General features: G+C 51.1%; 1 protein-coding gene across 4 annotated transcripts; it reads right to left on the bottom strand.

Annotated features, from left to right (window-relative positions):
- Positions 1-3,239: 3,239 nt before the first annotated feature.
- Positions 3,240-12,847, bottom strand: Arrdc1 (arrestin domain containing 1). Of its 4 annotated transcripts, XM_006981072.4 has the most exons (8): positions 12,388-12,698; positions 5,853-5,963; positions 5,018-5,068; positions 4,769-4,923; positions 4,441-4,623; positions 4,167-4,343; positions 3,647-4,088; positions 3,240-3,564 (listed from the first exon to the last, which is right to left on the bottom strand). In XM_006981072.4, exons 1-8 carry the CDS (start codon positions 12,503-12,505, stop codon positions 3,497-3,499), a joined length of 1,305 nt encoding a protein of 434 aa, XP_006981134.1. In that variant the 5' UTR covers positions 12,506-12,698; the 3' UTR covers positions 3,240-3,496. The 4 variants fall into 4 exon arrangements, with proteins under 4 accessions (XP_006981134.1, XP_015855030.1, XP_042131123.1 ...); XM_015999544.3 differs by having other exon boundaries at positions 3,647-4,343; positions 12,388-12,732; XM_042275189.2 differs by lacking the exon at positions 12,388-12,698 and adding an exon at positions 6,093-12,334 and having other exon boundaries at positions 3,647-4,343.
- Between the last annotated feature and the right edge of the window lie 30 nt (positions 12,848-12,877).

Below are 12,877 nucleotides of genomic sequence, written 5' to 3'. Positions count from 1 at the left end.
TTTGTTACAATAGTCTCATAATTGATCTACTGTGTTATTAGTGTTACTAAACTTTTTATGCCCGGTTTATGAACTTTATCATAAGTATAAGTAAAAACAAGATATATGCAGAATACTATGCTGTGTGCAGTTTTGAGCATCCACAGGGAGTCTTAGAACACACTCTTTGCAGATAAGGAGATGCTTACTGTATCTTCTTGTTCTAAATTCGTTTCTGGTAGGCTGGTCAGAGGAGCCTGCAGGCCTTGTGTGAAGAACACATGTTTTCAATCTTTTTGTTCTTTTGTTTTTCCAGACAGAGTTTTTCTGTGTAGCCTTAGGCTGTCCTGGATCTCGCTCTGTAGACCAGGCTGGCCTCTCGAACTCACAGAGCTCTGCTTGCCTCTGCCTACCGAGTGCTGGGATTAAAGGTGTGTGCCACCATCACTGGCAAAGGCTGAGTCTTAACCTCCAATCACAGACACATTTTTATATCCTTGATTTCCCCAGAAAGCAGAGTTGTATGCTGAGAGATGCCTCGGTAAGGGGCCTAGGGAGGGGTTGCTCTGCTTCTGAGGTGCACCTGATAAAGGATGGAGCTCTAATTTAGGAGGAATGTCCCAGCTGGGAGAAGGAATTCTAGTTAAAGCCATGTCCCAACTTTGTAGGGGATATCCTGCATCGGAAAGATGTGTCTACAGGTTTGAGAGGGTACCCAGAGGAGATTGCTGCGTTGGGAGGATCATCCAACTGAAGCAATTTCCTGACTATGACGTCTGCCCCACAAGAGGGGGCTATTCCAACATGGAGGAATGTCCCAGCTGGCAAGCCCCCTCCCCCATCAATGAGGACACAAAGGGAGGGCATGTCTGGCTGGGACCTGTGCACCAATAAAAAAAGTCACATTGATTGTGGGTGTTCCCATATGGAGAGATGCTCACCCCAGTTAGCATGGAATGCTCCAGTTAGGAGGTGTGCTCACCCTGATTACCTGAAGCTCTGCCAGGTAGAAGCTTCCTGTGTACAAGGCAAGGCCTCTCCTGCAGCCCAAGTAACTTTCACTAGACTGAAAACCTAGTGCCTCATGAACTAGAGAACCACCTGATCTCTACAAACAATTATATCTTTTCCATCTCTGAGACATCACAAAAGAAGGAAAAGGGAAATCTTGTTGACAAAAATTAAGGAAGTCTGAGTTTTGACAAGCAGTCTAGACTCAGTATCACAAGGAGACAAGACTCTGGAAAAATGGCTCTGCCAAGATGGCCCCTGGGTTCATAGCCACAAAGAGGAGGAAATGGACAGTACCCACCCAGTACCAAGGATGCTTTAGGATAGCTATTTATGATGGACTGGCAAACTGAGCCTTTCTGGAGATCATGGGAAAGTCACACACAGTCCTGTCACCATGGCCCAGAGCCATCTTCCCCAAACCCACCTCTCCATCTCACCTCCCCCCAGCCCCCCACCTTCTGTTCCAGATGTCTGCATAGCTTGCTTCGTTCCTAGCCTTTGTGCCTTAAATATCACTGCCTCAGAAAAGCCCTCCCTTTTCTCCTCACTTCTCATCTGTTATTCTGGATGCATTTTTCTCTACAACCCTCCCACCCCCTCCACAATCTCTCTTATTTATTTTAGGTGTTTCCTTTTTTTAAAGACAGTTTCATCATGTAGACCTCATCAAGTTGGCCTCAATTAAAGGTGTTGTAATTAAAGGTGTGTACCACCATGCCAGGCTCCCTATACTCTTATATAATAAATATCCTGTATGATCACTGTTTTGTGTGTCATAGTGCCCACAATACTCTCTGGCATACACAGAATACAAAAACAAACAAACAAACAAAAAAAATTAAGTGAAGAGGTTGAAACACAGGGAGTAAACCTTTTACCAGCCAAATAAGATGTGACTGATCTGTTCGAAGACTACAGGCCCTTCCACAGCCAATTTGCAGTCACAATCATACTACAGCTTAGGAACCACTGACTACCTAGCTGCTCCTGCACTAAGCAGGTGAGGTGTGTTCACACTCACATCACTTCTGAGAGACAAGCCTGTTTCCCATTCCCAGTTTCAAAGTGAGTGAACCAGAATGAGGGAGATGAATGTATGCAGCCAGCCTGGGATAGGGTGGGATTCCAATTCAAGACTTTTCTTTCAACTGTAGGCGGTACTGCTTCCAGTCAGCATTCAGACCTGTGGCCTACTTTTTGCCTTCCTCCAAGATCCACCTATCTATCCTACAGTACCAAATGGTAGCCAGGTATATGGCTGCCAGGTGAAAGACCATGTTGCAAGGAGTAAACAATGAAGTATTCCAAAAGATACCACCCAGTTCTAGCCTTCTGACATTGGGGTGCAGACCTAGTTGGTTAGGTGATGTGAAAAGCAGCCTCCTAGGGCTCAGGGTGGAAAGTACAATCTAGGGATACCGGCTGTGCACTGCCAGTATTCTGCTCTGTAGATTTCCGTTTCCTGGAAGTCTGTGAAGTTCTTGGTTATACAGGCAAGGTGGCCAGCAAAGTGGCTCTCCCCAATCAGAATTACAACTTAACCAACTCCGCAGAAACTACTTCTGGTGCAAACATTTCATGTAAAGGACAATAGGCCATGCTTGTTACCAGAGCTGTCATGGTTAAGGTGACTGTAGGGTGCCTCTGAAATGCTGCTCCAAGGAACCCTCGTCTTCCATTCTTGCTCTAGGGACCTAGTTCACAGTTTCCAAGGTCTTGTGCACACCGATGCTCAGAGCTGACAGTGACCTCACGCCCAGGAGTAGAAGGTTCTACTGCAAGCAGATTCCTCCCAGCAAGTCCTTTCCCCATGAATATTTTTAGTGGCCAGGCATCAAAGCATACTACCTAGAACAACGGTTTGAGATGCAAGCCAGAGTGTGTCCCAAAGAATACCAGGAACATCCTTAAGCAGACAGTGGAAAAAAATCAAAACTTTTAAACAGGAAAGGAGTGGCCAGCACAGCACAATCCAAGTCACACTCTCGGGGACTGTAGAGGAGCCCAGAGTAGGGGTGTCAATGAGGTGAATAACAGGCTTGAAGTAGAATGTGAGGTAGGTTTGGGGGGGCCTATTCTCAGGTTGCCTCCTACAGGGTGTAGTAAAGGGAGGAGCTCTGGGGAGGGCATGTCTTTCTGAGGTGGGGTCAAAGGAGGAGCTTACGAGGTTGTATCATGAAGAGGCCTTATAGCGGGCCACTCTGAGGCTAGGCTTAGGACATGAAGGCCAGCCACTTGCCCAGCTCTACAAATAAAATGCTTTGTTTATTTATAGTCTCTCCAGGTCCCAGATCCCCTGCCGCCCTATCCCAACCTCCGGAGAAGAGGACTGATTAGTTCCAGAGGAGCCCGGAGAGGCTGGTCCATCAGAGGTCATCCCGACGGCTGCAGGTCCTGAGTAGCTGGGCCAGGTAGAGAGCAAAGGCACGAGGCCCTGGGTGCCTCATCCCAGGGCAAAGGCCAGGCCCACCGAAGAAGGCGGCATGGGGTGAGCTCACCAGGGTCAGCTCCCTGGGATCAGGCCAGGGTCTGTACTGGCACCACAGCTCTGTTCATAGGACGGTGGAGCCTCTGTGGGGAGAAAGCAGGATCAACAAGGGGCTCGAGGCATCCTCATGTGCTCACCACCCCAGCCCCTGTCGTTTCCACTCACCGTAGGGGTAGCCCCATGAGCTGTACTCTGGGGGGAGGATCAAGGCGCTGGTGGTGGGCACTGGGCCCCCGGAGCCTTCTGCAAAGTAGGGGACGGTGGCACCGATCGAGATGCACAGGGGAGGGTGCAGGGAATGGCTGGCAGGGCTTCCAACCTGAACACAGGGATCACCGGTGGGGACGGGCACGGGACCCAGCGGAGTGGGCGGTGGCTGCTGCCGCTGAGAATGGATCTTGGTAGAGAGGGAGACTGGGTCTGATAAGTGGGGGCCACCGGCCACTGCCTCGGCCTCTTCCTGGGGGGGTGCAGAGGGCACCACTGGGGACAGGGCCCCAGGAGAGGACCCTGGGCCTACACAGGGGCTCAGTGGGGTCTGGTTCACAGCAATATTGCCAACAAAGAGTGGGAGAGTCACAGTGGCTTCGGGTGCCTTCATGGAGACCTGGAAAGAATGCAGGCATTGAGGAGTCAGGCCAAGGGCGCCTAGCCTCAGGCCACCCAGCCCCGGACAACACCAAACCTGCAGGTAATAGTCGATGTGGATAAGGCTGCAGCCAGGCAGGGCTGACTGGGGCAGGGCAGGCACCAGGATCTGTTCTTGCCACTGAGCACGCCTCCAGGCCTTGACACCCGTACCCTCCACCTCCGCAATGGTTCGCACATCGTAGATCCAGCGCTTGGCCTTATAGGATACCTTCTGAGGAGAGACCAGGCTGTGAGCTCCGGCAGGCCAGCAACCCACCCTTTCTGTCCCATGGGAAAGGGACAGGCTCAGGGAGCCAGAGGGCTCTGACCTGTAGCAAGCTGGCCACCACAGGGCTGGTGTCCTTGCCTGACTGGTTCTCAATGTCAGCCTGCAGCCGAAGCACCTGTCCCACCACATAGCCACGAAGGTCAGTGCTAGCTGTGAGAACCACATTGCCCGTCTTCACCAGCTTGTAGGAGAACTTCTTGGTAGTGGAGGCCACGTTGGGTTGCTTGAAGGGAAAACGGGACGGAACTTACCAAGTGAGCACAGAGTGCATTCCTTGTAACATGGGGACAGGCCCTCAGGCTGCAGAGCCTGGCTGCCTGGCCCGAGAAGGTTGAAGGTAACCAAGGAAGCCTCTGCTCCATCCTCACCTCAATATCTGGGATGCTGTTCAGGTTCAAGGGGCTCAGGATGTAGAACACGAGGCTACATTTGTGATCCTTGGAAAAACGTGGAGTGTCGATGGAGGCCCTCACCTGGTGCACAATCTTCCCAAAGGGTCCCTCAAAAGAAGTGGGTGCCGTGGCTACGGAGAGAAGAGGGATTGGCTGGCACCCAGCACCTCCCACCCGTAGGTCCCACCGGTTCAAAGCTGCTGTCCCCACAAGCTCTCCACTCACCAGGAAGCAGGAACTGAAAGGGGAAGTTGTGCTCTCCAGCCGGCAGACTTCCTACAGAGACACGAAGGAGGTGGGAGCAAACCAGAGGAGATCCACAGTGGCCACAGTGCCAGCCCAGAAGTAGGCACTGCAGCCCACCAGTCCACACTACCTGTCTCCAGCACTACAGCAGAATGATCAGAGCAGAAACTACAGGCTACATCCAAGGGTTCAGTTTAAATGAGAGTGTGTGGCTGGAAATGTAGTTGGTAAGAGTGTTTGTCTAGCAGGCTCAGAGGTTAAGAGCACTGACTGCTCTTCCAGAGGTCCTGAGTTCAATTCCCAGCACCCACATGGTGGCTCGCAACCATCTGTAATGAGATCTGGTGCCCTCTTCTGTGTACGTAATAAGTAAATAAATAAATCTTAAAAAAAAAAAAAAAAAAAAAAACAGAGTGTTTGCCTAGCATACACAAAGCTCTGGTTCAAGTCCAAGGACTGCGACATAAATCAGATATGATAGCACACTCCTGGGAGATAGAAGCAGGAGAATCGGAAGTTTAAGGGCATCCTCAGATAACACAGCAAGTTCAAGTCCACCTTGGGCTACATGAAGCCCTGTCTCAAAAATGAATAAATACAAAATTTAAAAATAAAAAAACAAAATAGGAGGGTAGTTGAGGATAGAGGACAGGGGTGAAACAGCCATACCAAGGGTCAGAGCCCACCCAGTCCCAGTACCAGAGAGTAGGATAGAGTGAGCACCCAAGAGACAGTCGTTGGGAGGGGAAGGGAAAGACTGACCCCACTCCAGGCAAGGGCTGCCCCTGTGATCACTGCTGGCTCCCACACTCACCCTTGTCAGCCAGTGACAGGGAGCTGTTGAAGTAGCTCTCCTCCACCACCCATGCCCCATCGTTGGCCTTGTTGGAGACCCCACAGGAACCCATGCAGGTCACCCGGATAGCTGTAAGGGGAAGGGTGGCATAAGCCTAAGCCAGCTGACAGCCTAGGCTCCTCCTCCCTGTCCCCAGCACAGGAATTCATGTAGGGCTGGAAGGACCCATGGGTCAAGCAGCTGCACCAGCCGAAGTACCTGGGAAGGCCACGATGCAAGCAGCCTGTCATCTTCCCAAGACTATCTCCTGGCCATCCCCAGTACTGGTGTTCTCCCAGGGAACCAGGCTGGCAAAGAAACTGATGGGCAGTGTTTCATCTGTCCCACAGACACAGTGGGAGGCCAATAATCCCCTAGATAACCCCTGGGCTACTACCCCCAAATTGGTTCCTTCAGCCTCTAGCCAGACCTATAAAAACCCAAGGTACTCTGTTTTCCATGATGCAAATCAGTTAGGCCAGGAGCCGCCCCTTCAGTCTCAAGAAAGCTAATGCCAGCCCTCTCCCTGCAGGAATGCAGTCAAACCTGTCTGAGCCAGTCAGCCATCTAGTACTGGAAGGCGAGCCCAGACTGACTTCCTGGGCAACAGTGCCCGGGAGGCTAACTTTCTACACCTTGAGGTAGCTGGTCCCCCCCCACCCCCCACCAGTGGGAGTACCCAGCACGGAACCACTAGAGACAGAGTTCAAATTCCTCTAACAGACACATCCTGGGCCCACTGTGACCAGGGAGCCATAGGTGAATGAGGAGATACAGTTGACACTGATCACAAGGGAGACGGCTCAGGCGAGGTGGTAGGTGAGAGCCAATGAGAGGCCCCCTGAAGTGACACCCGTCTCCCTGTAGGGTTGGGTCACAGTTTCAGCACTGTTTCCAGACTTACTTGACAGGGTCACGGGAAGGTAAGACTATTCAGGCTTTCATCACTGTGACAAAGCCACCAAGCAGGAGGAACAAAGATATCCAAGTACCTAGGAGTTGACTACACCTGCCTCAGTCTCCCTCTGTCATGGTCCAGGCATCCTGCTCGTTACCACCAGACCACTTAGCTTCCTCCTATAAATCTTGGCTCATCCTCAACTCATGCAGCTATCCACAATGCACTTCCTCACCTGTTCCCACTCTTGAGGCCGTCCTGCATTCCTGCTGTACCTCTCTGCCCCTTGGAAGTGCCAATGACTGGCTGTCCCTCACCCTCCCTGTCAGCCCAACCTCATCACTCTAACCTCCCACTTGGCCTGAAATCCACACTTCTGACTCGGGCCTCTGAAGTCAAACCACCAACGATTCCCACCCTGGAATCAGAACACTAGGGGCATCTATAGGCCAGCAAATAGTTCTTGAGATGATAGGGGTAAGAGGAGGCTCAAAAATCTGCTGGGGGACCAAGATACTTCACCAAGGGTACATCTCCCTAAGGATGATGGGTCCCATACATACATTAAATACATTAAAAAGAAGTATGGAGGTCTCAGCTTAGTCCAGATGCTCCCACAGTGCCATCAGGACCCCTACAGTGAATGGCACAGAGCTATTCAAATTCTTCATCCTCGATGTATGAGTAATAACTGGTTGCTTTAGCTGTTTGGTTTAAGGGTGGTTTGTTATCTGACCTTTTTGTAGCAGTAGATAATTGGAACCAATACCCAGCCATACTAGAAATCAGGGAAAACCCAGGTGACTGGCATGTTTACTCATCAGGATGACAACTATTGAGCACTTTGACCCATGTTGGGGTGGGGATGGGGAAGTAGACTCCTTACACCACCAACTATAAACTGACGAACTTCGTGTGCTCGCATCGATACATGCCAGGACACCCATCAGCTCTCAAGCCCTATCCCCTATCCTATTTCATCAGGAGTCTCTCATTGCACTGCTTATAACAGCAGCCAAGCACCCAGTCTGGACTTCCTACAGTTCGGGCAAAGGAGCACGGGACCACCAGATTCCAGAAAAAAAAAAGCAGCATCCAAAGTGGGGGTGGATGGGTCAGACTCTGATCTTCCCAATGCCAGGCATTTCCCTCCTGGGAGGACCCTGACCGTGTGACCAGCCTCTAGCCACCAAGGTGAACACATCCTGTGCCATTCACTCTTCCATTAGAAATGACTGAGGAAAAGGGTTTGCAAACAGTAAGTTTGCTGCTGCCCCAACAAAACACCTGAGGCTGCTCCTTTGTCTCAGCAGGGTCACAATCAAGGTGTAAAAATTGCCCTAAGAAAATTCCTCAAAGATCCCAGTTCCACTGGCCAAGAACAGTGCCAGTTCTGCTTGAGAAATGAGGAGTTCTGAGCATACTAGGTGGTCTCTCTGCTGCTGCTGCTGCTGCTGCTGCTGCTGCTGCTGCTGCTGCTGCAAGGCGCTGGACCCTGCTCTCTTTGTGTTGGGAGAATTCCCACAGAGCTAGGGCTGGTTCGATTCTGGAGTGTTAGCACCTAGCTTTAATCTGTCTTTTGTGACTGCTACCTACCTTTTGTCTCCCAGTACCCTCTATGAGCATCTTGTTTGAGAATTTTCTGAAGGTACAAAGCCTATGCAAATTAATTTGAGGAAGAACCCAGAATACCGAATATGCAGAGAATTTGCATTTGGCATTGTCCCTTTGGGAAGCTTAGACTAGAGGTTTTGGGGCACGAAGATTAACTTGGTAAAGGGTGTAAATTGGAGAACAATAAAAGGGCCCTTTGGAGATGGGCGGTGGTTGGCACACGCCTTTGATCCCATCACTTGGGAGGCAGAGCCAGGGGGATATCTGTGAGTTTGAGGCCAGCCTGGGCTACAGAGTGAGATCCAGGACAGGCACCAAAACTACACAGAGAAACCCTGTCTCAATAAAACAAAAATAAACAAACAAATAAATAAAAAAATAAAAGGGCCCTTTGTTAAGGTACAGTGGACCAGTCCTTAGAGACAGAACCCTCCCTGCAGCTGGGAAAGGCTAAGCTCATCCTTGAGGTGCCTCTGTCTCTTGACTACATGGACCCGAATGAACACCCACACCCAACATACACCACTTTTTTTTTTACAGTCTGCACATGCCTGTGATGGCAAGACTAGGCAGGTTGGAGGCAATCCCATGATAAAAGATCCTCATTTCCTTTATTTCCTGGCTCTCAGTGTGCCTGCTGCTTTTCAGTAATATCACAGTCCTACCCCTCCACTCTCATGCCAAGGGATCTTCTATGGGAGGTCCCCATGTTCCTCTCACCAGCTCACACCCTGCAGCATAGCCAGGCAACCAGGGAAGGGTGTTCTAGCAAGTCCTCTACTACAGAACATTAAGTGGCAGCCTGCAGAACAAGTATAAAAAGGTGTCATCCAAGTATAAAGAGCACTTCCGAACAGTGTTCACAACTACAATAAAAGGCAGGCACCAAACTGACCAGGGGCCACCAAACCAGCAGCTGTTCACCAATGGAGACAGGAAGCTGATTTGTTTTGTTATTCTTTTCTTTCTTTCTTTCTCACCCCGCCCCCCAAGTAAAGGTTTCTTTGTGTAACCTTGGCTGTCCTGGGACCAGCTCTATAGATCAGGCTGGCCTTGAACTCACCGAGATCCACCTGCTTCTGCCTCCTGAGTGATGGGATTAAAGGTGTGCGCCACCACCGCCCAAAGGCTGCTCTGGTTTTCTAAAGAAAATCATGGTGTGTGTTGTGTTCCACAGAGACTTCTGGAACTTTCTTCCCTCAGGGGTGCTTCTACCTGCCCAGTAGTTACCTTTCATGCACCATGACAACTAAGACCTCTCCATTCCTCTCCTGGTCCCATGGATCTTGAACCTGACCGCCCCCACCAGCTACCACATTCTACCATTAAATCGGTGCTTGGCCTGCTTCCAATTGTATCACAAGAGTAACAAGAATAGCTACCTCTTGGGGTGCTGTGAAGACATAGCTGGTCTATGAAAAATAGAGAGAGGGCAGGAGAGAACTTAGGGGTGAAGGGCATTTGTTGCTCTTGAAGAGGACCCTGGTTCCATTCCCAGAACCCACACGATGGCTCATAACCATCTTGAACTCTGGTTCAAGGGCATTCAATGCCCTCTTCTGAACTCCAGGGGCACACAACCAAGTAGTGCACAGACATACCTGCAGACAAAACATGTACACATGTAAAATAAAATGAATAAATCTAATTTAGAAAAGGAAAGAAAAAATAGGGAGACCTAGGTGTGGTGGTGCACACATGCAACCCCAACACTCAGAAACCTACATCAGGAGGATTACAAATTTGAGGTCAGTCTGGGCAGCCCAGAAAGATGTGGTGTCTAAAAAAAAATAATAAAACAATATTTAAAAAAACAGAAAAGAAGAGGGCTTAGAATCAGCTCTGTGATGAGGACTTATCGGACATGCAATAGGCTCTAAATTAAATTCCCAGCACCTGAAAAAATTCAGAATAAGAAAAGCACCAGGCGTTGGTGGTACACGCCTTTAATCCCAGCACTCAGGAGGCAGAGGCAGGCGGATCTCTGTGAGTTCAAGGCCAACCTGGTCTACAGAGTGAGTTCCAGCAAAGGCGCAAAGCTACACAGAGAAACCCGGTCTCGAAAAACAAAAATGAAACAAAAAAGAAAAAGAAAAGCAAGTAGGAAGATCACCATCTGATCCAGAATTGGGGTATAATGAGTCATAAGAGAAAAACACAGTGGGTCCTGCCATTCTCCAGGGTCTAGAACACTATTCATTCCTCATCTGTGAGACAGCTAGTGTCCTCGTGGATGGGTGCCAACCACTGTCAATCATTAGACAAGTATTCAGTGAACAAGACTGAGAACCCTAAGGAGGTAGAATTCTTTGAGAATATGGGAGCCTCCTCCACTGGGCCTAGCAGAAACTCAACAAGTGTCCTTTGAATGAAGGAAAATAAAAGAGCCATCGTTATTTCCATCCCAAGCAGGACTTCAGGAAGTTCCAGAGTGGCCTCTACACACACACACACACACACACACACACACACACACACACACACACACACACTCAACTGCCAGCAATCTAAATAATCCACCTTCCAGCCCATGATCCTGGGCACTTTTACAATTGGGACCATCAGCTAGAGCTCTCTTAGCCTCCGTAAGGTCAGCTGTCCATTTACTCACTCCTTATCCAATACAAGGAGGTCATGAGATAGCTCATCCCTATACTGTAGTTGGCAATAGCCTGTTTACCCCAAGTTCAGCCAGGAGATGACAGAAAAAAAAAAACTGAGCAGCCAGTTCTAAATAGATCTCTCTTCTCTGTACTGTATTCCCCAAGCCTACAATCCTGTAGCCTGCACCATATCCCCTCAGCCAATGTGGAGTTTTCTTTACATTTCTCATACCTTCTTGGGTCCAGAAGGAGCTGGCCTATCACTGCTGTAGCCTCTACAAAAGCAACATCTGCTCTCACCCAGACCACAAACTAGGGATACAGCAAAGGAAGGCAATGTGATCCTGACCAGGAGCCTCAACAAGATCAGGGCCTGACAGGCACCTACAACCCAGTTTCCTTCTAGACCTAGATAACACCAGGTCCAGGGTTTCAACTGGGCCTAGGATGGCTGAGGAGGATAGCTATCCATCCTCAGCAGACACCAGCTGTGGTTTTGGCCAAGCAGCCTGGTAGTTCTCACAGAAGGCAAAAATAAAAGAGTATCAAGCATGGACACCATACAGTTTTTGCACTCAGTGCCAGCGGCTAGACAGAGACCACAACAGTGCCCACCTGACCCTAAGAGCTCAGTCATCAAATCCCACACAGGTTCCCTCCCTATTCGTAGACCCAGCACAGAGGAGGCTGCACTTGAGAACCCAGTCAATGGCAAAAGAGTAATCTAATCCCTAGCCCCAGAGTCTCAGACATATGCATCAGCAGAGGGCTGGGCTCAGCTCAGCTCAGCTCCAAGGCCTTAGGGCAGGAGCGAGGAGATTGCTAGGACTAACAAGACCCCTTGCCAGCATCCACAAGCTTTAAGAAAGTCTTAAGCCTTAAATTGAAAGCAAAAAAAGGTTCTCTGTGGATCCTGCTGGGAACCTGCACACTTGGACCAGGACTGTCTTTGAAGAGGAAGGTCCTGCATAGTAGCCTGGAGGCGAGGAAAAGAGAGTACCCAGGGCACACTAGGTTCCAGGTGGGGGACCAACAGGTGCAGAGTGCAGCGGACCTTGGACACCTGAACAAGGGAAGACTGGAGGCCTGCATACTTCTACCTCCAGGGTCGCCTGGGCATAGTGAACAAGCGCTTGGGCCCTCACAGACTCTGGCCTCCCCTAGGCAGAGAGCACAGCATGGGACAGATGCGGAAGGACTGGGCCACCGAGCTGTCTGCCCCGCCCTGGCCTCCTAGCACAGCCGGACCCTGGAGTCCGCAGTTCCGTCGTAACCCAGGGCTACCCGGAGGCTGAGAACCCAGTCTCGGAGCCCACCGACCACATGGGTTTTGGAGAGCCCCGCCCCACCGCAGGTGAGAACGCTTCTACCCGCTCCCCGGAGGCGACCCCGCGCCCACCTCGGAAGGGCAGTGGCGCTCCCAGGCGCACGCGCACGGCCCCGGCCAGCGGCTCTCCAGGACTGTAGACGACGCGGCCCTGCCTCAGGCGAATCTCGAAGAGCTGCACCCTCCCCATACCGCGGTGTCCCGCGCCGCGGTCAGACGCCTGCTAGGGCTGAGGCTTGGAGGCCCGCCCCGTCCCCCTCCCCCGACAAAGGACACGCCCAGGCTGCAGGATGCGCCTGGGCCGGAGAGCTAGCCGGTGCCCCAAGACCCACCCTCTACACAAGGACACGCCTCTTTCCCAAGACCCGCCTTCCCCAGGGCTGGTCCCTGACTTGAGGACACGCCCACGACTGGGAACACGCCCCCACACGGACCCGCCCCTTTCCCTAGACTTGCCGCCCTAGAACACTAGCACCTGCTCCCAACAGCTCCGTCCTCGTCCCACCCTCCCAGACCAGCGGGGCTGGCTACCCACTGTGCCGGCCCCTACGCTTTAGGCTCA

Source organism: Peromyscus maniculatus, chromosome 4 (assembly GCF_049852395.1).
Source record: "Peromyscus maniculatus bairdii isolate BWxNUB_F1_BW_parent chromosome 4, HU_Pman_BW_mat_3.1, whole genome shotgun sequence".
NCBI classification, from domain to species: domain Eukaryota; kingdom Metazoa; phylum Chordata; class Mammalia; order Rodentia; family Cricetidae; genus Peromyscus; species Peromyscus maniculatus.
This window is presented reverse-complemented; position numbering and strand designations above follow the sequence as displayed.

What these genes read in the sequence shown, in the direction of transcription:
- Arrdc1 (XM_015999544.3), bottom strand. Translation starts at nt 12,505, where the DNA reads ATGGGGAGGGTGCAGCTCTTCGAGATTCGCCTGAGGCAGGGCCGCGTC. An exon ending in ACAGCATCCCAGATATTGAG is followed by an intron (nt 4,624 to 4,768) that starts GTGAGGATGGAG and finishes TTTCCCTTCAAG; the next exon opens with CAACCCAACGTGGCCTCCAC. An exon ending in CTCATGGGGCTACCCCTACG is followed by an intron (nt 3,565 to 3,646) that starts GTGAGTGGAAAC and finishes TTCTCCCCACAG; the next exon opens with AGGCTCCACCGTCCTATGAA.